Source organism: Hippocampus bargibanti, linkage group LG17 (assembly GCF_051943395.1).
Source record: "Hippocampus bargibanti isolate YZ-2025 linkage group LG17, ASM5194339v1, whole genome shotgun sequence".
NCBI lineage: Eukaryota > Metazoa > Chordata > Actinopteri > Syngnathiformes > Syngnathidae > Hippocampus > Hippocampus bargibanti.
Window position 1 is genome coordinate 371,695 of NC_142750.1, and position 20,453 is coordinate 392,147.

At 48.6% G+C, this 20,453-nt stretch overlaps 4 protein-coding genes across 4 annotated transcripts; 2 read left to right on the plus strand and 2 right to left on the minus strand.

Moving 5' to 3' along the window:
* Positions 1 to 90: 90 nt before the first annotated feature.
* pex12 (peroxisomal biogenesis factor 12) lies at positions 91 to 3,061 on the minus strand. Its single transcript, XM_089018721.1, has 3 exons — positions 2,530 to 3,061; positions 1,408 to 1,919; positions 91 to 939 (listed from the first exon to the last, which is right to left on the minus strand). Exons 1-3 carry the CDS (start codon positions 2,650 to 2,652, stop codon positions 564 to 566), a joined length of 1,011 nt encoding a protein of 336 aa, XP_088874847.1. The 5' UTR covers positions 2,653 to 3,061; the 3' UTR covers positions 91 to 563.
* Positions 3,062 to 3,405: 344 nt separating this feature from the next.
* Positions 3,406 to 5,664, plus strand: LOC148885050 (uncharacterized). Its single transcript, XM_089018720.1, has 6 exons — positions 3,406 to 3,598; positions 4,049 to 4,420; positions 4,504 to 4,649; positions 4,878 to 5,046; positions 5,124 to 5,286; positions 5,354 to 5,664. The coding sequence occupies exons 2-6, from the start codon at positions 4,130 to 4,132 to the stop codon at positions 5,659 to 5,661; spliced, it is 1,077 nt and encodes a 358-aa protein (XP_088874846.1). The 5' UTR covers positions 3,406 to 3,598; positions 4,049 to 4,129; the 3' UTR covers positions 5,662 to 5,664.
* A 432-nt stretch (positions 5,665 to 6,096) lies between these two features.
* On the plus strand, positions 6,097 to 16,115 carry hao1 (hydroxyacid oxidase (glycolate oxidase) 1). Its single transcript, XM_089018719.1, has 9 exons — positions 6,097 to 6,315; positions 6,448 to 6,605; positions 7,346 to 7,497; positions 7,763 to 8,039; positions 8,123 to 8,298; positions 9,102 to 9,193; positions 9,514 to 9,672; positions 15,715 to 15,784; positions 15,876 to 16,115. The coding sequence occupies exons 1-9, from the start codon at positions 6,097 to 6,099 to the stop codon at positions 15,941 to 15,943; spliced, it is 1,371 nt and encodes a 456-aa protein (XP_088874845.1). The 3' UTR covers positions 15,944 to 16,115.
* Positions 16,116 to 16,375: 260 nt separating this feature from the next.
* lin7b (lin-7 homolog B (C. elegans)) lies at positions 16,376 to 20,444 on the minus strand. Its single transcript, XM_089018722.1, has 6 exons — positions 19,043 to 20,444; positions 18,125 to 18,243; positions 17,964 to 18,035; positions 17,571 to 17,780; positions 17,311 to 17,474; positions 16,376 to 16,956 (listed from the first exon to the last, which is right to left on the minus strand). Exons 1-6 carry the CDS (start codon positions 19,122 to 19,124, stop codon positions 16,935 to 16,937), a joined length of 669 nt encoding a protein of 222 aa, XP_088874848.1. The 5' UTR covers positions 19,125 to 20,444; the 3' UTR covers positions 16,376 to 16,934.
* Positions 20,445 to 20,453: the final 9 nt, after the last annotated feature.

A 20,453-nucleotide genomic window follows, 5' to 3' on the forward strand; every position in this document is an offset into this window, starting at 1 on the left:
CATTTAGCTGGCTAGCTATTAGCTATATATTAGCTTTTGGATTATCTATCTATTAGCTATCTGGCTGGCTATTAGTTATGTAGCAAGTTGTCTCGCTGGCTATCTATTAGCTATCATTTAGTTGACTGGCCGGCTAGCTAGCTCTCTGGCAGGCTATCTATTAGTTATGTAGCTAGTTTTCTAGCTGGCTATCTATTAGCTAGCTAGCATTCTTTCTATTTGAGTTACTTGTGGGTTGAGTGAACGCTGGCGCTGCTAACTGCAAAACGTCTCCCGTGACTGAAGTGACCTTGAGAGTTTTGAAAGGCGCTTAGAAATGAAATGGATGATTATTATTTATTAGCGAAAGAAGTTTATTATGTTACATTTGTTTGGTGAAATGACAAGCAACAAAAAGGTCGGTAGCCCGTTGAGTTGTTGAAAAGTTGGACGTGCACCTCGATGACGATGATGATGATCTTCTCATTTCACCCCCTTCGTCTTGCAGGCGCCGAAGAACGCCAACTTGTAGCGTGTGTCCATCGCGCAGCCACGACGCCGCTTCCTCTTCGGCGGAAGCCATTTTAAGCGTCCGGCGAGTAGATCTTTATGAGGTGCTGCAGTTGCGTCGGGTAGCCGCTAATCGGGCAGCGCCGCTTGGCCTTCACGTACGAGTAGATGCAGCGGTAGCAGAAGACCAAGCCCGACGTGGACAGCGCCGCCGCGTTGGCGCGCGGCTTCCCGCACAGCGGGCACGGCCCGGCGGCGGTCGCCCGTAAGTGGAGGGGCGGCGGGGGCGCGGGCAGGGACGCCAGGCGCTCGGCCACGCCGCGGTTCTCCGACGAGTACCACCACTCCAGGAACTGCAAGAAGAAGACGGCCAGCGAGAGGGAGGCGGAAAGGGAGACGGCCGCCCCCCTGGCGGCCTGCGACATCAGCCACCGGGCCTTCTCCGAGAAGCTGAAAAAAAAAGGGGGCGGTCTCAAATATTAATCAGAATCCATTTCATTTACACGCGCCTTTCAAAACTTTCAAGCTCACTTTTCAATCACTGGATCCGTTTTTCAGTGGGTGAGCAGCGGCAGCCACACGCGCCAGCGTTCACTCAACCCGGAAGTAACTCAGATAGAAAGTTAGCTAGCTAATTTGATAGCTAAGGAACTCGGATAGAAAGCTAGCTAGCTAATAGGTAGCTAGCTAGGCCGTCACTCAACCCGGAAGTAACTCAGATAGCTAGCTAGCTAGCTAGGCCGTCACTCAACCCGGAAGTAACTCGGATAGAAAGCTAGCTAGCTAATAGATAGCTAACCTTTTGTGATGTAATGTGGGGAAAGATGCACGTCTGCTACAAGCTTAATGTTGAAAACAAACACAAAGCCGATGCGTGTTTGCTGCCAGCGCTAAGCTTGGTCGGCGGCCATTTTGTACCTGTCCCCGGGCGAGCCGCCCGCCGGGAGGTCTTTCGGCGCCACCTCTCGGATCTCTCGTCGGGCCAGGCGGACCCCCGCCAGCCACAGCAAAGGACTGTGGGCGCCGGCCGCCCCGAAGACGAAGAGCAGCTGCTGGCCCAAGATCCACGCCCGCCAGGCTCCGTGGGCGTACGGGTAGGCGGCGGCGGCGGCCCGGCACAGCTTCCGAGAGCTGCTCCGGGGCAGCCGGATGGAGAAGTCGTCGTCCTCCCGCTGCCTGGCCAAGGCGGCCTCCATCTTGGCCCGCAAGTACGGCGCCAGGCACAGCAGGAGCAGCGAGCGCAGGCGGGCCCGGGAGTTCAGGGTTCCCCCCGCCGCCGGAACCCTTTTCAGAGCGTAGAAGTTCTCGGAGAAGGAGGCGCTCCAGCGGGACAGGAAGTGCCTCTGCAGGAGGACGTCCAGCAGGAGGTACAACTCGTCAAAGCCTCGCCACAGGAAACCCAAGCGCCGCGGGTTCCACTCCGCCATTACCTGACGGGTCACAAACAAGCTCAAATCGGGGAGAACAACATTGTTGACACAGTAGCTAGCTACCTATTCACTGGCTAGCAAGGTTGCTATCTATTTAAGTTACTTCCGGGTTGAGTGAACTCTGGCGCAAATGGCTGCCGCTGCTCACCCGCCCAAAAAATCCTGTGGCTGTGGGGTGTCCTTGAGAGTTTTGAAAGGCACTTAGAAATTAAATGTATTATTATTATTATTATTCAAGACGTCTTGAAAATCTATTAGCTGGCTATCTAGCTATGTATTTAGCTAGCTACTGTATCTATTTGCTAGCTACTAGCTATCCACTAGTTATTAGCTATCTATTCGCTAGCTAGCGAGCTTGCTATCTATTTGAGTTACTTCCAGGTTGAGTGAACGCTGGCACAAATGGCTGTAAAGTGACCGTGAGACGCTTAGAAATGAAATGGATGATTATTTATTATTAGGCTCGGAAATGTCCAGTTCATGTACAATTTACATCCAATGGACGTTTTAATTGATTGCGTTCAACCCCCCCCCCCCCCCCTCCCTCTATTGGGGGTGCATTTGCAAAGTCGTCTTTGACTTGGCGTTTGGTTTGGGGCGAGCGTCGCACCTTGACGGCGTGCTTGAGCGCCGGCTTCAGCGCCTCCATCAGAGACTCCTGAGCCAGAAGCTCAAAGATGGACGGCTGGTCCCCCGCCACGCCGGAGGTCAGGTGAGCCCCCGCCTCGGCCATGACCCCCAAGTAAGGCGGCACCTGTCAATCACCGCCGAGAGGAGGCAACCCGCAACGCGGTCACGTTCGTCGGCGCTTGGTAGCCAGCGAGCCGCCTCATTTCGATCACGTTGGTTGGTTGCTTGGTTGGTTGGAGAAGAAAATCGCGTCAAGTTGTCCAAATCGGGCTTGGAAACCGGGAAGGATTTGGTCGACTCTTCAAAAGGACGCTCACATATGAAAAAAAAAACTCTCTCGTGTCCTACATTAAGATCATCGAGTTCCACTTTTGACATGTGTGTTTCGGAAATGTCTTCCGGAAATCCAAAACAACGACGAGGCGGTGAATATTTGTTCCGTTTTGTTCGATGTCGTCAAATCTGAAATCTCGCCGCAAATGTTGCTTTGCGTGTGTCAGAGGTTCCTTAACACCCCCGAGCTGTCCATTTCTAGAAGATCTACACAAGTCTGGCGCCATTTCAGGAGGAAACTCGTGAAATGGGCCGTCCGTCACTTGTTAGAAAATAGTCGTGTGTCGTTCACGAACGAATCGGCTCTTAGAGTCGTCTCTTGGAAGTGAACGACCGGATTTAGTAATTCCCATCACTCTTAGAAAAGACAACTCCGTCCTTCCGCATTATGTGAATGTTTTGAATCCGAAACTTTATTGACAAGTGTTCAAATAACACTGTAATGGTCCTTATATAATCCAAGAGTCAGAGAAACAGATGCGGGCCCTCCCAAAGCGGCATTAAGAGAAACGGGAGGGACAGAGCGTGGATGAAAACGTGACGAGATGCCAGTTTGGAGGATAAGAGGAAACATTTGGTGATTGGAAAAGGATTATGGGATTAGTGACGCGGCTCCAAAGTCTCTCCCATCATCATCAACCCATCGTTGTCATCGCCGTTTGGACGCTTGGACTCTCTTGTTTTCTGCAACCGAATGGAGGTCCTCGGCGGCAACGGTGAGTCTCGTCTCAAAAAATGTCTTCTTAGGAAATGATCCGAGTGTGTAAGGAGACAATAAAGTGAGGTCAAAAATGTCGAAAAAAAGGCTCATAAATCATGAGTCGGCGTCAGCTTTCTTGTCCAATCTGCTAAAATGCATACATCCATCTGATTCTGATTCTGATTCTGATCCAGCGCAGATGAAATGACTGTCCTCTCCGACCCGCGGCGTGCAAGGCACTTACAATGACTTTGACAAACATAATAAACATGAAAACGCCAATTTGCCGGGATTTGGACAATGTGGAATTATTTCATAAGAATTCGTGGAGGAACTATCCTTCGCATTAGTCTGCGATGTTTTTAGGCCAGCGGAGAAGGCCTCGCAGGCCCTGACGGCCCACCGCCGCTTTGAAGTGTCCCCGTGTGACGATGCCCAAAGGTCCACTGTCGTGCTTTTTCCTCAGGTGCGCCGGTGCTGACTTGACGGCGGTTCCTGGACTCCTGGGCTCGAGTGGCCCGCGAGCCGTCCGGCGTCGCGGCGAAGGATGCGCCTCCTGGCGAGCGGCCTCGTTTGGCTGGCGGTGGGCTTTGGCTGTTCGCCGGTGGCGAGCGGGCGCCCGTGTCCCCGCCGCTGCCTTTGTTACGAGCGCGGCGACTCGGTGGACTGCCGCCGGCGCGGGCTGGCCAACGTTCCCGGCGGCGTCCCGCCCGGCGCCCGGTCTCTGGAGCTGGGCGGAAACAACTTGAGCGAGATCCGCAGCGGAGCCTTCGCGGGCCTGCGGTCCTTGCGCGCGCTGGCGCTGGCCGACAGTCAGATCCGGGCCCTTCCGGCGCAGGTCGGGAGGCGGCGCCCGTCGGGCGGGCGGGAGTTCCGGGCGCCGGCCATCGCGCTCACTTTCGGTCCGGCGCGTCTCCGCAGGCCTTCTCGTCCCTGTCGGACCTGGAGAAGCTGGACCTCAGCGGGAACCGTCTCACGCGGCTGCCCGCCGATTTCTCGGTCGGCCTGACGGCGCTCAGGGAGCTACGACTGCAGCGCAACAACTTGCGTCATCTGTCTCCGTTCAGGTGCGACTCACTCAAAGCTTTTCAGGACCGGATTCAAATGAACGGCTTTCGCTGATTCTTTGTGAAGCCGCGACCGTATTCGTCCTCCGCTTTCAAGTACCGTCAGCTCTTAGATGGACTTGGGAGAACTTCAAGATTCTCGTTGGCCGTTTGTGTCTGTCGAGCCCGAGGAACCGTGCGACGTTGCCACGTTCCCATCCGAGCCGACGTTTCCTTCTCCCGAATCAGCTTCGAGTATCTGGACAACGTGGAGAAATTGGACCTCAGTCACAACCACCTGGTGTCGGTGGGCCCGGGAGTCTTCCGCGGTCTGTCGAGGCTCAGGCGGCTCTACTTGCACGCCAACAGGCTCTCCGCGGTGCTCCGAGGAAGCTTCGATTTACTGCCCGGACTGGAGGTAAAAAGCCAAGGTTGGTCCGCCGGGTTGGGGGGTGGAGTCTGACTCGCGTGTCGGCCGTCCGTCCGTCCGTCCAGGTGCTCCAGCTGAGCCGCAACAACATTTCCGAGGTGGACGCCAAGGCCCTGGCTCCTCTCTACGGCCTGGGCCTTCTGGCGCTGGACGGGAACAACCTGCACCGTCTGAAATTCAAAACCTTCCTCAGTCTGCGCACGACGGCGACGCACATCCGGCTGGCAGGTGGCGGCCTCCTTTGTCAGCCGGCCGCCCTTTGCCGTACGGCTTCCTGAGTTTGTCGTCTCCGCAGGGAACCCTTGGAGCTGCGACTGCGAGCTGCACCGCGTCTTCAGCAAGATCCTTCACGTTCGCCGTCTCCACATCGACGACTACCGCAACGTAACCTGCGGGCGGCCGCCGCAGCTGGCCGGGGCTTCTCTGGCGTGGGTGGACGGCCAGCTGTGCGTGGCCGAGACCGCCACTGTCCTCGTCATCGCCGTCACCGTGCTGGTCACGGTCGCGGCGGCCGTGGTCATGGCGGAACGCAACAGGAAGAGGAACCGCGGCGAGAACTGGGACACCGAATCCCAAAACCTCACCCAGGGTGCCCCTTCCTGAGAGCGGCGCGGCGCCGGAACCGGAACCGGAACCGGAGCCGGAGCCGGAGTTGGAGTTGGAGCTGAAACCGGAGCCTGAATTGGAGGTGGAGTCAAAGTTGGAGTCAGAATCAGAGCTGAAGTCAGAATCAGTCGGAGCCGGAGTCATGCCGGGGCCGGAACGCGAGCCGAAACCGGAGTCTGATTTGGATCTGGAGTCAAAGTTAGAGCACGAATCAGAGCCAGAGTCAGAATCAGAGTTGGACCGGAGCTACCGTTTTCTCCTGCGTGCCCCCCCACACCTTTACGATTGAATTACAAACAAGTCGTGCAATCAAACGAAGCTCCAGTTTGTCTTCATGGCAAAATGTGTGCAGCCACGCATGGGCTTTGTGGACTTTGGACTCCCACGCGAGATACAGAGCGGTCGCCAAAGTGTTTTTCAAGCTGAAGCGGAATGGCGCAACGAGGATTAGCGACAGATGTCGCTAATCCTCGTTACAGAAAGAGGGCGACTTGGCCTCTTCTGGAGCACAAAATGTCCACGTGGGGTGTGGACGAAATAGCAGCGCCCAGAAAAGTCACGGAGCGGACAGCGGTGTCAAGGACTTCAAAGGTGACCGAGCGCCCGTTGGGGACTAGCGTCAGGCGTCATTGGTCAAAAATCAACCCGACGGTGAGTCGTTCGTGATCATCCTCGCCGTGGTCTTTGCTTCCTGTCCTTTTTAGCCAATCAGGGATCACTGGAGGGGCGCCAGGTTAATGATTCCACGGGCGCCCTTCCTCTCGTCCCGTCACTCGCCCTCAGACGGCCATCTCCACCTCAGCCATGTCGGCGAAGCGCGTTTGCGTGTCCGACTTTGAGGAGGACGCCAGGAAGGTTCTTCCCAAGGTGGCCTACGACTACTTCAGCTCCGGAGCTGAGGAGCAGCTCACGCTGGCCGACAACGTGGCCGCCTTCAAAAGGTAGCGCGCGCACGCTAACCGGGACTCAGTATTTTGTCTGTCTGTCTGTCTGTCTGATGTCCACCTCGGTGACCCCGCCGACCCCCCCAAAACGTTTGATGGACGTTTTGGATTGCGCAATCCTCCGGAACGCCGGGAATGTTCCCACACGAAATCATAGCTTTTATGAACACGAGATGGCAAATTTGACGCAAAATTGAGGCGGGTCAAACATTCTATGACTGGCTCTGATTGCCCCATTCGCACTGGTATCACCTCATCAGCGTGACTAACCGACGTGGTAACAATCTGAGAAGTCTCTTGTAAATACAGCTAGCTGTTAGCTTGTGGTTATCTTATTTATTTGCTATCCATTAGCTTGCTAGCTAGCTTTGTATTTATTTGAGTTATTCCGGGTTGAGTGAACGCTGCTCACCCGCAGAAATAAATTATCCCGTGACTGTAAAGTGACCTTGAAGGTTTTGAACGGCACTTCTAAATGAAATGTATGATTATTATTGTTATCATTTGAAAGTGGCAGTATCGGAAGCCCAACCAGGTTTCATCCTTTTACGGCTTTTATGGCGGTTGGACAAACACGGCAGCGTGGCAACGCGAAGCCCTCCACTTGCGGCCATTTGGCTTCATTAAAAGCCGCCACGGGGGAGGGGCAAGGGGGGCCATTTTGAACGTTGCTTCCTGCGCTTGCGATCGCAGGTGGCGGCCATTTTGAACGTTGCTTTCCGCGCTTGCGATCGCAGGTGGCGGCTAATCCCTCGGGTGTTGAGGGACGTGTCGTCGGTGGACGCCAGCGTGTGGGTGTTGGGGCGCCGGCTGGAGATGCCCGTGTGCGCGGCGGCCACCGCCATGCAGAGGATAGCTCACCCGGATGGCGAGACGGCCACGGCGAGAGGTGGGATGAAAAACGCCTTACTGTACACGGTTGTTTTTTTTTCGGCTCAAAACGGAGCTCCTCAATTCACTTCCGCATGACTGTAAAATGCCACGGGATCATGGCAGAGTGTTTGAAATGAAGCGCCTCAACTCACTCGGACATATGTCCCGAGACCCAGCCCAGTCAGGCAAGCTCTGGCTTTGTCTCGCTGGGTGAAACTCCTCAGCTCAGGTCAACGCAGTTGCTCCTTGGTGAATTCAACGGCAAATGTGTCTCATGACAGCGTGCAGAGCGGCGGGCACGGGGATGATGCTGAGCTCCTGGGCCACCTCTACCATCGAGGAAGTGGCGGCGGCAATGATGGGCGGCGGCAGCGGCGGCAACGGCGGCCCGCTGTGGCTGCAGCTTTACATCTACAAGGACAGAGCGCTCACGCTCTCCCTGGTTCGTCGTGCGGAGGAGGCGGGCTTTGAGGCCATCTTTGTTACCGTGGATACGCCCTACCTGGGCCGCAGGCTTGAGGACATGCGCAACGGCTTTAAACTGCCCTCGCATCTCAGGTAGGACTTGCGCAAAGCCTCGGTTCTCGCCATTGGAACGCAAGGACAAATTGCCCCCCCCCCCCCCCACCACGATGTTGCAGATTGTCCAACTTCTCGACGGACTCGTTGGCGTTCTCGGAGGTCGGCGGCGGCGGCGGCGACAGCGGCCTGGCCGTCTACGTGGCCAAAGCCATCGATCCGGCGCTCTGCTGGGAGGACGTCGGCTGGTTGAAGAAAAACACGCGCCTTCCCGTCATCGTCAAAGGGCTGCTAAGCGGTACGCGTTGCTTAAAAAGGAACGACCCGCACTGTATTGGACGATACCTCGGCTTACAAACACTTTAGCTCACCAACTTTTCGCCTTACCAACATTACATTCGCCAGAATATCATCTTGGCATACCAACTAATTTTCGGCGGACGAACCGAAGCACGCTGCGCCACGTGGCTGAGGGACTACTTTTCCTTACCGCCTTTCTTTGAGTGCAGACGTGGTTTGTTATGCCTAAAAAGACATGAATGAAAATAACGGTGGAGCAGAAGAAGGAGATCATTGTTTATGTGACTTAGCATCCCAGTACCAGTACGCTAAGTCAACCATCGCTACGTGTGGCTAAAGGTGTTGTCTAAGCAACGGTCTCAGGCAATAGAAGAGGTTGAAATACTTCTGGTGATTTGAATGAACGAAAAGCAGCTAGCAGGGCACAGTGTGAGTGTGGGTATTATCGCCGAGAAAGCACGGCAACTTCACTCGGATACCATTGAGAGGCAACGACATCAACCACCATCACATAGGTCAATAAAACCCCTTTATTATACGGTACCGTTTATTTCTTTCATTACAATCCAGTACCATGTTTATTGTACATAAAATAAGGTCTATTTTGTCGAGTTTTAAGGCTTATTTAGTCAAAAATGATGTTTTATGGCAACTGGGAACGGATTATTCTCATTTTAATGGTTTCCTGCGGGAAATGAATGTTTGGAAGACCAACTTTTGGCTCGACACACACTTTGTGGGAAGCAATGAAATTTGTAAGCCGAGGTATATCTGCCCAGCATTTGGATGTTGTGGTTTCAGGGGAGGATGCTGGCAGGGCCGTGCGCTACGGCGTTGACGGCATCTTGGTGTCCAACCACGGAGCTCGACAGCTGGACGGCGTTCCTGCCACGGTGGGTTTTTGCCCGCTTTTACCAACCAGTTTGCATACAAATGCCAATAGGACGTGGAGCGCCATTCCCCAATTGGTTTGGACCTAGCTGGCTATCTATTAGCTATCTGTTAGCTAGCTGGCTGGCTAGCTATTTGCTATGGGTCCTTCCTGGTCTTTTTACACTATGCTGCTCACTTGAGCTATCTAGCTGGCTATCTGGCTAGCTAGCCATTTGCTATCTATTAGCTAGCTAGCTGGCTATCTATTTGCAATCTATTAGCTAGCTAGCTAATAGTTATTATTATATTTGTTTATCATCATTTGTGTGCGTGTGATTAGCTGGATGTGTTGGAGGAGGTTGTGGAGGCAAGCAAAGGACAGTGCGACGTCTATCTGGACGGCGGAGTGAGGCGAGGGAGCGACGTGCTTAAAGCCCTGGCCTTGGGCGCCAAGGCCGTTTTCATCGGGCGGCCTGTGCTGTGGGGCCTCGCCTGCCAGGTGAGCAAAGGCAACAACTTTTGCCTTGTGTTCAGGTGTTTTTCGTGCGAAAAACACCTTACTATACATGGTCGTTTTTTTGGGCAAAAAATGCCTTACTATACATGGTCGTTTTTTTCGCCTAAAAACGCCTTACTATACATGGTCGTTTTTTTCGGCTAAAAACGCCTTACTATACATGGTTGTTTTTTTCGGCTAAAAACGCCTTACTATACATGGTCGTTTTTTTGGGCAAAAAATGCCTTACTATACATGGTCGTTTTTTTCGCCTAAAAACGCCTTACTATACATGGTCGTTTTTTTCGGCTAAAAACGCCTTACTATACATGGTTGTTTTTTTCGGCTAAAAACGCCTTACTATACATGGTCGTTTTTTTGGGCAAAAAATGCCTTACTATACATGGTCGTTTTTTTCGGCTAAAAACGCCTTACTATACATGGTCGTTTTTTTCGCCTAAAAACGCCTTACTATACATGGTCGTTTTTTTCAGCGAAAAACGCCTTACTATACATGGTCGTTTTTTTCAGCGAAAAACGCCTTACTATACATGGTCGTTATTTTTCGCCGAAAAACGCCTTACTATACATGGTCGTTTTTTTCATCGAAAAACGCCTTACTATACATGGTCGTTTTTTTCGCCTAAAAACACCTTACTATACATGGTCGTTTTTTTCGCCTAAAAACGCCTTACTATACATGGTCGTTTTTTTCGCCTAAAAACGCCTTACTATACATGGTCGTTTTTTTTCGGCTAAAAACGCCTTAATATACATGGTCGTTTTTTTCAGCGAAAAACGCCTTACTATACATGGTCGTTATTTTTCGCCTAAAAACGCCTTACTATACATGGTCGTTTTTTTCGCCTAAAAACGCCTTACTATACATGGTCGTTTTTTTCAGCGAAAAACGCCTTACTATACATGGTCGTTTTTTTCAGCGAAAAACGCCTTACTATACAAGGTCGTTTTTTTCAGCGAAAAACGCCTTACTATACATGGTCGTTTTTTTCGCCTAAAAACGCCTTACTATACATGGTCGTTTTTTTCGCCTAAAAACGCCTTACTATACATGGTCGTTTTTTTCAGCGAAAAACACCTTACTATACATGGTCATTATTTTCGGCTAAAAACGCCTTACTATACATGGTTGTTTTTTTCGGCTAAAAACGCCTTACTATACATGGTCGTTTTTTTCAACGAAAAACGCCTTACTATACATGGTCGTTTTTTTTCGGCTAAAAACGCCTTACTATACATGGTCGTTTTTTTCGCCTAAAAACGCCTTACTATACATGGTCGTTTTTTTTCGGCTAAAAACGCCTTAATATACATGGTCGTTTTTTTCAGCGAAAAACGCCTTACTATACATGGTCGTTTTTTTTCGGCTAAAAACGCCTTACTATACATGGTCGTTTTTTTCAGCGAAAAACGCCTTACTATACATGGTCGTTATTTTTCGCCTAAAAACGCCTTACTATACATGGTCGTTTTTTTCGGCTAAAAACGCCTTACTATATACGGTCGTTTTTTTTTCGGCTAAAAACGCCTTACTATACATGGTCGTTTTTTTCAGCGAAAAACGCCTTACTATACATGGTCGTTTTTTTTCGGCTAAAAACGCCTTACTATACATGGTCGTTTTTTTCGCCTAAAAACGCCTTACTATACATGGTCGTTTTTTTGGGCAAAAAATGCCTTACTATACATGGTCGTTTTTTTTCGGCTAAAAACGCCTTACTATACATGTTCGTTTTTTTCAGCTAAAAACGCCTTACTATACATGTTCGTTTTTTTTCGCCTAAGAACACCTTACTATACATGGTCGTTTTTTTCGCCTAAAAACGCCTTACTATACATGGTCGTTTTTTTGGGCAAAAAATGCCTTACTATACATGGTCGTTTTTTTTCAGCGAAAAATGCCTTACTATACATGGTCGTTATTTTTCGCCTAAAAACGCCTTACTATACATGGTCGTTTTTTTCGCCTAAAAACGCCTTACTATACATGATCGTTTTTTTCAGCGAAAAATGCCTTACTATACATGGTCGTTATTTTTCCGCCAAAAACGCCTTACTATACATGGTCATTTTTTTCGACCAAAAACGCCTTACTATACATGGTTGTTTTTTTCAGCGAAAAACGCCTTACTATACATGGTCGTTATTTTTCGCCTAAAAACGCCTTACTATACATGGTCGTTTTTTTCGCCTAAAAACGCCTTACTATACATGGTCGTTTTTTTTCGCCTAAAAACGCCTTACTATACATGGTAGTTTTTTTTCGGCTAAAAACGCCTTACTATACATGGTCGTTTTTTTCGCCTAAAAACGCCTTACTATACATGGTCGTTTTTTTTCGGCTAAAAACGCCTTACTATACATGGTCGTTTTTTTTCGGCTAAAAACGCCTTACTATACATGGTCGTTTTTTTCGCCTAAAAACGCCTTACTATACATGGTCGTTTTTTTCAGCGAAAAACGCCTTACTATACATGGTCGTTATTTTTCGCCTAAAACGCCTTACTATACATGGTCGTTTTTTTCGGCTAAAAACGCCTTACTATATACGGTGGTTTTTTTTCGGCTAAAAACGCCTTACTATACATGGTCGTTTTTTTCAGCGAAAAACGCCTTACTATACATGGTCGTTATTTTTCGCCTAAAAACGCCTTACTATACATGGTCGTTTTTTTCGCCTAAAAACGCCTTACTATACATGGTCGTTTTTTTCGCCTAAAAACGCCTTACTATACATGGTCGTTTTTTTTCCGGCTAAAAACGCCTTACTATACATGGTCGTTTTTTTCGCCTAAAAACGCCTTACTATACATGGTCGTTTTTTTCAGCGAAAAACGCCTTACTATACATGGTCGTTTTTTTCGCCTAAAAACGCCTTACTATACATGATCGTTTTTTTCAGCGAAAAATGCCTTACTATACATGGTCGTTATTTTTCCGCCAAAAACGCCTTACTATACATGGTCATTTTTTTCGACCAAAAACGCCTTACTATACATGGTTGTTTTTTTCAGCGAAAAACGCCTTACTATACATGGTCGTTATTTTTCGCCTAAAAACGCCTTACTATACATGGTCGTTTTTTTCGCCTAAAAACGCCTTACTATACATGGTCGTTTTTTTTCGCCTAAAAACGCCTTACTATACATGGTAGTTTTTTTTCGGCTAAAAACGCCTTACTATACATGGTCGTTTTTTTCGCCTAAAAACGCCTTACTATACATGGTCGTTTTTTTTCGGCTAAAAACGCCTTACTATACATGGTCGTTTTTTTTCGGCTAAAAACGCCTTACTATACATGGTCGTTTTTTTCGCCTAAAAACGCCTTACTATACATGGTCGTTTTTTTCAGCGAAAAACGCCTTACTATACATGGTCGTTATTTTTCGCCTAAAACGCCTTACTATACATGGTCGTTTTTTTCGGCTAAAAACGCCTTACTATATACGGTGGTTTTTTTTCGGCTAAAAACGCCTTACTATACATGGTCGTTTTTTTCAGCGAAAAACGCCTTACTATACATGGTCGTTATTTTTCGCCTAAAAACGCCTTACTATACATGGTCGTTTTTTTCGCCTAAAAACGCCTTACTATACATGGTCGTTTTTTTCGCCTAAAAACGCCTTACTATACATGGTCGTTTTTTTTCCGGCTAAAAACGCCTTACTATACATGGTCGTTTTTTTCAGCGAAAAACGCCTTACTATACATGGTCGTTTTTTTCGCCTAAAAACGCCTTACTATACATGGTCGTTTTTTTCAGCGAAAAACGCCTTACTATACATGGTCGTTTTTTTCAGCGAAAAACGCCTTACTATACATGGTCGTTTTTTTCGCCTAAAAACGCCTTACTATACATGGTCGTTTTTTTCAGCGAAAAACGCCTTACTATACATGGTCGTTTTTTTCAGCGAAAAACGCCTTACTATACATGGTCGTTTTTTTCGCCTAAAAACGCCTTACTATACATGGTCGTTTTTTTCAGCGAAAAACGCCTTACTATACATGGTCGTTTTTTTCAGCGAAAAACGCCTTACTATACATGGTCGTTTTTTTCAGCGAAAAACGCCTTACTATACATGGTCGTTTTTTTCGCCTAAAAACGCCTTACTATACATGGTCGTTTTTTTCAGCGAAAAACGCCTTACTATACATGGTCGTTTTTTTCAGCGAAAAACGCCTTACTATACATGGTCGTTTTTTTCAGCGAAAAACGCCTTACTATACATGGTCGTTTTTTTCAGCGAAAAACGCCTTACTATACATGGTCGTTTTTTTCGCCTAAAAACGCCTTACTATACATGGTCGTTTTTTTCAGCGAAAAACGCCTTACTATACATGGTCGTTATTTTTCGCCTAAAAACGCCTTACTATACATGGTCGTTTTTTTCAGCGAAAAACGCCTTACTATACATGGTCGTTTTTTTCGCCTAAAAACGCCTTACTATACATGGTCGTTTTTTTCAGCGAAAAACGCCTTACTATACATGGTCGTTTTTTTCAGCGAAAAACGCCTTACTATACATGGTCGTTTTTTTCGCCTAAAAACGCCTTACTATACATGGTCGTTTTTTTCAGCGAAAAACGCCTTACTATACATGGTCGTTTTTTTCAGCGAAAAACGCCTTACTATACATGGTCGTTTTTTTCAGCGAAAAACGCCTTACTATACATGGTCGTTTTTTTCGCCTAAAAACGCCTTACTATACATGGTCGTTTTTTTCAGCGAAAAACGCCTTACTATACATGGTCGTTTTTTTCAGCGAAAAACGCCTTACTATACATGGTCGTTTTTTTCAGCGAAAAACGCCTTACTATACATGGTCGTTTTTTTCAGCGAAAAACGCCTTACTATACATGGTCGTTTTTTTCGCCTAAAAACGCCTTACTATACATGGTCGTTTTTTTCAGCGAAAAACGCCTTACTATACATGGTCGTTATTTTTCGCCTAAAAACGCCTTACTATACATGGTCGTTTTTTTCGCCTAAAAACGCCTTACTATACATGGTCGTTTTTTTCAGCGAAAAACGCCTTACTATACATGGTCGTTTTTTTCAGCGAAAAACGCCTTACTATACAAGGTCGTTTTTTTCAGCGAAAAACGCCTTACTATACATGGTCGTTTTTTTCGCCTAAAAACGCCTTACTATACATGGTCGTTTTTTTCAGCGAAAAACGCCTTACTATACATGGTCGTTATTTTTCGCCTAAAAACGCCTTACTATACATGGTCGTTTTTTTTCGGCTAAAAACGCCTTACTATACATGGTCGTTTTTTTCGCCTAAAAACGCCTTACTATACATGGTCGTTTTTTTGGGCAAAAAATGCCTTACTATACATGGTCGTTTTTTTTCGGCTAAAAACGCCTTACTATACATGTTCGTTTTTTTCAGCTAAAAACGCCTTACTATACATGTTCGTTTTTTTTCGCCTAAGAACACCTTACTATACATGGTCGTTTTTTTCGCCTAAAAACGCCTTACTATACATGGTCGTTTTTTTGGGCAAAAAATGCCTTACTATACATGGTCGTTTTTTTTTCGGCTAAAAATGCCTTACTGTACATGGTCATTTTTTTCGACCAAAAACGCCTTACTATACATGGTCGTTTTTTTCGCCTAAAAACGCCTTACTATACATGGTCGTTTTTTTCGCCTAAAAACGCCTTACTATACATGGTCGTTTTTTTGGGCAAAAAATGCCTTACTATACATGGTCGTTTTTTTTCGGCTAAAAACACCTTACTATACATGGTCGTTTTTTTCGGCTAAAAACGCCTTACTATACATGGTCATTTTTTTCGACCAAAAACGCCTTACTATACATGGTCATTTTTTTCGCCTAAAAACGCCTTACTATACATGGTCGTTTTTTTCGGCTAAAAACGCCTTACTATACATGGTCGTTTTATGGATGAAAAACACCTTACTATACATGGTCATTTTTTTAACTAAAAAAAACGCCTTACTATACATGGCCGTCGCAAAGTTCAACGAGCAGCAAAACATGTCTGGTGTTCAGGGTGAAGAAGGTGTCCTTGCAGTTCTGGACCTTCTGAAGGAGGAGCTGAAACTAGCGATGGCCTTGGCTGGTAAGACACTTTTCTGTCCGCTCACTCTCACACGCATGAAGAAAGAAGGCCAAAAGCAGAATTGTGGCAATATTTTCTGGACTGCGAGCAGGTTGTCGCTCGCTGTCAGAGGTCGGCGCATCCTTGGTCAGGAGGGCGGAGGTCACGTCTCGAATTTAGGATGACGGAAGCGACGGATGGCTGCTGGCTCGCTTTCCAAGCCGCTTGAATTTCAAGTCCGCTCAAATAATGTCAGTGAAAGTCAACGCGACTCAGCTCCCAACGTTGATCCATTTCGGACTCTCCGACAACCGTACGGAGGAAAATAAAAATGTCTGTCTGTCCCCTCCCACCCCCACCGACCCCCTGCGGATTGTTGTTTTGTGTGAAGTTGGAAATGCATGAAAAAGTAACACGATTGTCAATTTGATTAGCAAAACGTCAAGGACACGTCGGAAGGATCCCCAAGATGAGCATTTTTTTCCAATTGCAACTGCTCCATAGAAATGGCACAACAGCCACGCCCAATTTATACTCGGGTTAGCTGTCTGACGTGCTAGCTCGTTAGCTTTAGCTGTCAGACAGAAGAAGACAAAAAAGACAGACTATCGCTTGACTGCCACCGTTTATTGAAGGAAGCAAGCAAGGAGGCAAGGAAGGAAGGAAAAAAAAAAAAAAATCACAATCCATGCGCCAAGCTCAGGTCACCCACAGCAGGCACCGAGGGTGGGCGTTTCTTCCTCCATTTCAACATGGCTGACAGAAAGGCCCCGGAAGGCCCCGGAAGGCCCCGGAAGGCTCGGCTGTCCTTTTAAGACGAACAAAAGGTCGGAAATGTACGGCCAAGCGCCCGTTCCCAAAAGGAAGGCTAGCATTTAGCGAAGCAACGCCACGTGCACACGCCCCGGAGATGACCTTGAGGTTGCTCGGACGGCCGACAAGATTTGACGCCACAAGCCGACGCTGGATTTGGAGGTGAAAGGTCAAGCCAAAGGGCGGCGTTTTGCTTTCCTTTCGGCTGGGAAGTGGGCGGCCTACTTTGTTTTGCTAACGGGGGTCTTGAAAATGTCACGTTTCCATGCGCAACACGCCAGCCAGGGCGGACAGATGGACAGATGGACAGATGGACGGACGGATGTCGCGCTGGGCTGCACCAACAACTTGCCACACTTTAGCCTCTGGACTCCAGAGAACTGCAAGGAGAAAGACACGATGTCAGGAGCAGCTCCAAGCTAGCGACCAAGCTAGCTAACGCGGTCGCTAGATAGCTCCGTCGCTAGCGAGCTCGGTCACTAGCTAGCTCGGTCGCTAGCTAGCTCGGGTGCTAGCTGGCTTGTTCACTAACTAGCTCGGGTGCTAGCTGGCTCGTTCGCTAACTAGCTCGGTCGCTAGCTATCTTGATAAATGAGCGTGGAATTTCACAAATTATTTTGATTTGACGGCCCGAATCAAATGAGGCGGCAGTCCACGTTTGGCCCCCGGGCCTCAACTTTGACACGGGCCAGCGCTGCGAATGACGCAACGGCGAGCGCGTCGAGCGGTCTCACGTGTAGCTGGCGTGTTGCCGCCTCCTGCGGGCGGTGGTCATCTTCTCAAAGCGAGCCTCCATTTCCTCCAGGACTTTGGGGGTGTAGCGCACCACCAGCTTGACGGAGCCCTGGGCGGCCTTCAGCAGCTCCACCGCCTTCTCGTGCTGTTCGCCCTCCACACTCTGAAAAGTCGGCGTGCCAATCACGCGGCTGACTTTGTTGACTAGCTAGCTAGCTAGCTAGCTTTCTGATGATGCGGCTCCTGAGCTGTTTCTTACCACTCCGTTGACAGAGAGCAGCTGGTCTCCCCTCTTGAGCGCCCCCTGGCGATCGGCCACCCCGGCCGGGATGACCCTGGAGATGTAGATGGGCGAGTTCTGCTCTTTGCCCCCCATGATGTTGAAGCCCAGACCCTCGTCGGTCTTGGGCAGCTCCACCGCCCGCGGGTGGGCGTGGCCCTCGCTGGCCGCAAACGCCGCCACCGTGGCCTGTTGGCAAAAAAAAAAGTTCAACAGCCTTCAAAACATGAAAGGAAGCCATTGGATTGGCCTTGCATTGGATTCCGCATCATCATCAGAACAATCACACGTTTTAATACCTTGGATGGTTTTTTTTTCCCGACCAAAAACGCCTTACTATACACGATTGTTTCTTCGCTTGCATTTGAATACCTTCGCTGTGGCTTGCGCTCGCACTTCAGGTCCTCCGACAATGTCCAGCGTGTCGTACAGCTGCTCGTACACCTAAACAACAATCAATTCGGGGACGGCAGCGTATGAGTTGATTGCGCAGGAAGCGGACAAAAAAAACAATCCCTCGTGCGGCGTCGTACCTCTCGAATGGCGGCGCAAAACTTGCTCTGCAGCACCCTCTGAAGGCCCTGCAATTTGGGAGGAGGCAGATCGCCCCTGCGCTGCAGACGCTCCAGCAGCTCAATCACCCGACGCACGTCTAACAAGAGAGAAAAAAGTCAGGCCGCTAGCTAGCTCGGTCGGAAATAAGGAAGTCGGGAAGGAAAAAAGTATGGTCGCTAGCTAGCTCGGTTGCTTGATAACTCGGTCGGACGTGAGGAACAAATTAAGGAAGGGAAAAAGAAAGGAAACAAGTAAGGAAGAAATTAAAGAAGGAAGTCGGGAAGGAAAAAAGTATGGTCGCTAGCTAGCTCGGTTGCTTGATAACTCGGTCGGACGTGAGGAACAAATTAAGGAAGGGAAAAAGAAAGGAAACAAGTAAGGAAGAAATTAAAGAAGGAAGTCGGGAAGGAAAAAAGTCAGGAAAGAAAAAAGTAAGGTCGGTCGGAGGAAAGGAAGAAATTAAGGAAGGTCGCTAGCTAGCTAGCTAGCTATCTTGATAGATGAGCATGGAATGTCATTCATTTGATTTGATTTCACGGGCCGAATCAAAATATGCGGCGGAGCAGATTTGGCCCCCGGGCCGCGGCTTTACCACCGGTGATCTTAATCAACTCCGCTCGCAACGTGCCGCGAGTTGAGCAATGCGTAAGATATCGATCCTATTTCGGAATGGTGACGCCATCCCATCCTCGTCCGGTCACCGGCAACGATGACGTCACGCGCGATGGCATCCGCGGACGTCAATGGCCGAATTCGATTTGTGAAATGGTTCGACGCACGCCTCGCCGACACGGTCGATTAATTCCACCTCCGTTTTGAGCGCGGCGCCTCCGTGACGAAAGTCAACAAGATGCGGACGGAATGAACGGTGGCCATGTCGTACAAGGTGAACGTACCTCGTTCTAAGCAAAGCGGCTCCGCCGTGGCCGCCATGGCCGCCATGTCCGCCTCCTTGGCCGGATGGAAGTAAGACGACATCGTGGCGTCGCCGGGACAGCAGACGGCAAATCCTTCAAATCTTTCAAATCCTTCTTCACAGGATTTGCTGCTCCATCGTTCCCAAAGTCGTCCGGGGAGCCGAAGACAAAGCGGCGCGATCGATTGGCGCAAATCGATCGCGCGGGGGGAGTGGAGTCTTGATGTGTCGTTCGCGAACGAGCCGGATCTCTGAAGTGAACGAAGAGAGCCGGTTCCGAACAAGGAGCCGGAAATGGGAGCCGATTTTTTTATTTATTTATAATAATCCATTTCATTTCTAAGCGCCTTTCAAAACTCTCAAGGTCACAGGATTGCTTTTTCTGCCGGTGAGAAGAACAACATGAACTTTAGAGTATCGTATTTTCCAGTGTATAAGCGCACACCGAAAAAAAAAAAAAAAAAACGCCTTGATTTTCTTCCAAAGATGACCCTGGAGATGACCCAGCTTACGAACGCTTTAACTCATTAACTTTTCGCCTCATGAACATTAAATTCATGATTCGATTGGCTAACGTACTAGTTTTTGGAGGACGAACCAAACCACGCAGCGATAAGTTTTTGTCAGCCCACTTTCTTTGAGTGCAGACGCGGTTTGTTATCCAGTGGAGTACTTTTGCCATTACGGGAGCAAAAAAGACCCCAGCGCAGGCGAGCGTTTAGCCGAATAGGACACAAAAGAAAATGACGGTCGAGCAGAAGGAGATCATCAAAAAACACAAACAAGGTGTCCCAGTACCAGTATGCTAAGTCGACCATTGCTATGTGTGGCTAAGGGTGCTTCTGTGTTGTCTAAGCAACGGTCTCAGGCAATACAAGAGGTTGAAAAACTTCTGTTGATTTGGATTAAGAAAAAGCAGCTCGCAGGGGACAGTGTGAGTGAGGGTGTTATCGCCCAGAAAGCACAGAAGCAACTTCACTCGAATATCATCAAGAGGCAACGACATCAACGACCATCACAAAGGTCAATAAAATGACTATTATACTGTACACTTTCTTTCTTTCATTACAATACAATAACACATTCATTATACATTAAATAAGTTTTAAGGCTTATTGAGTAGAAAATTGTTTTATGGGGACCTGGGAACGGATTATTCTCATTTTAATGGTTTCTTATGGGAAATTAATGTTTGGCAGAGGAACTTTTCGCCTTCCACACACGTTCTGGGAACCAATTAAGTTCGTGAGCTGAGGTATCAGTGTATATATGGGTAAGATCCAACTTACGACCAAGTTCCGTTGCGACCAAATGGTCCTAAGTTGAAATCCATTCCAAATGTTGAATAGAGAGACTGGGAGGCTAAATGAGTGGCAACCCCCCCGCCCCCC

Bases quoted from the DNA above. Each gene is read 5' to 3' on its own strand.
- pex12 (XM_089018721.1), bottom strand. From the start codon at position 2,652: ATGGCCGAGGCGGGGGCTCACCTGACCTCCGGCGTGGCGGGGGACCAG. The intron at 1,920-2,529 runs GTGCGACGCTCG...GTGACCCGTCAG, and splicing joins CGCTCAAGCACGCCGTCAAG to GTAATGGCGGAGTGGAACCC. The intron at 940-1,407 runs GTACAAAATGGC...TTTTTTTTTCAG, and splicing joins GGCGGCTCGCCCGGGGACAG to CTTCTCGGAGAAGGCCCGGT.
- LOC148885050 (XM_089018720.1), top strand. From the start codon at position 4,130: ATGCGCCTCCTGGCGAGCGGCCTCGTTTGGCTGGCGGTGGGCTTTGGC. The intron at 4,650-4,877 runs GTGCGACTCACT...CTCCCGAATCAG, and splicing joins CGTCATCTGTCTCCGTTCAG to CTTCGAGTATCTGGACAACG. The intron at 5,047-5,123 runs GTAAAAAGCCAA...CCGTCCGTCCAG, and splicing joins ATTTACTGCCCGGACTGGAG to GTGCTCCAGCTGAGCCGCAA.
- hao1 (XM_089018719.1), top strand. From the start codon at position 6,097: ATGGCGCAACGAGGATTAGCGACAGATGTCGCTAATCCTCGTTACAGA. The intron at 6,316-6,447 runs GTGAGTCGTTCG...ACTCGCCCTCAG, and splicing joins GGTCAAAAATCAACCCGACG to ACGGCCATCTCCACCTCAGC. The intron at 15,785-15,875 runs GTAAGACACTTT...GACTGCGAGCAG, and splicing joins ACTAGCGATGGCCTTGGCTG to GTTGTCGCTCGCTGTCAGAG.
- lin7b (XM_089018722.1), bottom strand. From the start codon at position 19,124: ATGTCGTCTTACTTCCATCCGGCCAAGGAGGCGGACATGGCGGCCATG. The intron at 18,244-19,042 runs GTACGTTCACCT...CTCTCTTGTTAG, and splicing joins GCCGCTTTGCTTAGAACGAG to ACGTGCGTCGGGTGATTGAG. The intron at 16,957-17,310 runs GTGAGACCGCTC...TTCTCCTTGCAG, and splicing joins CGGCAACACGCCAGCTACAC to TTCTCTGGAGTCCAGAGGCT.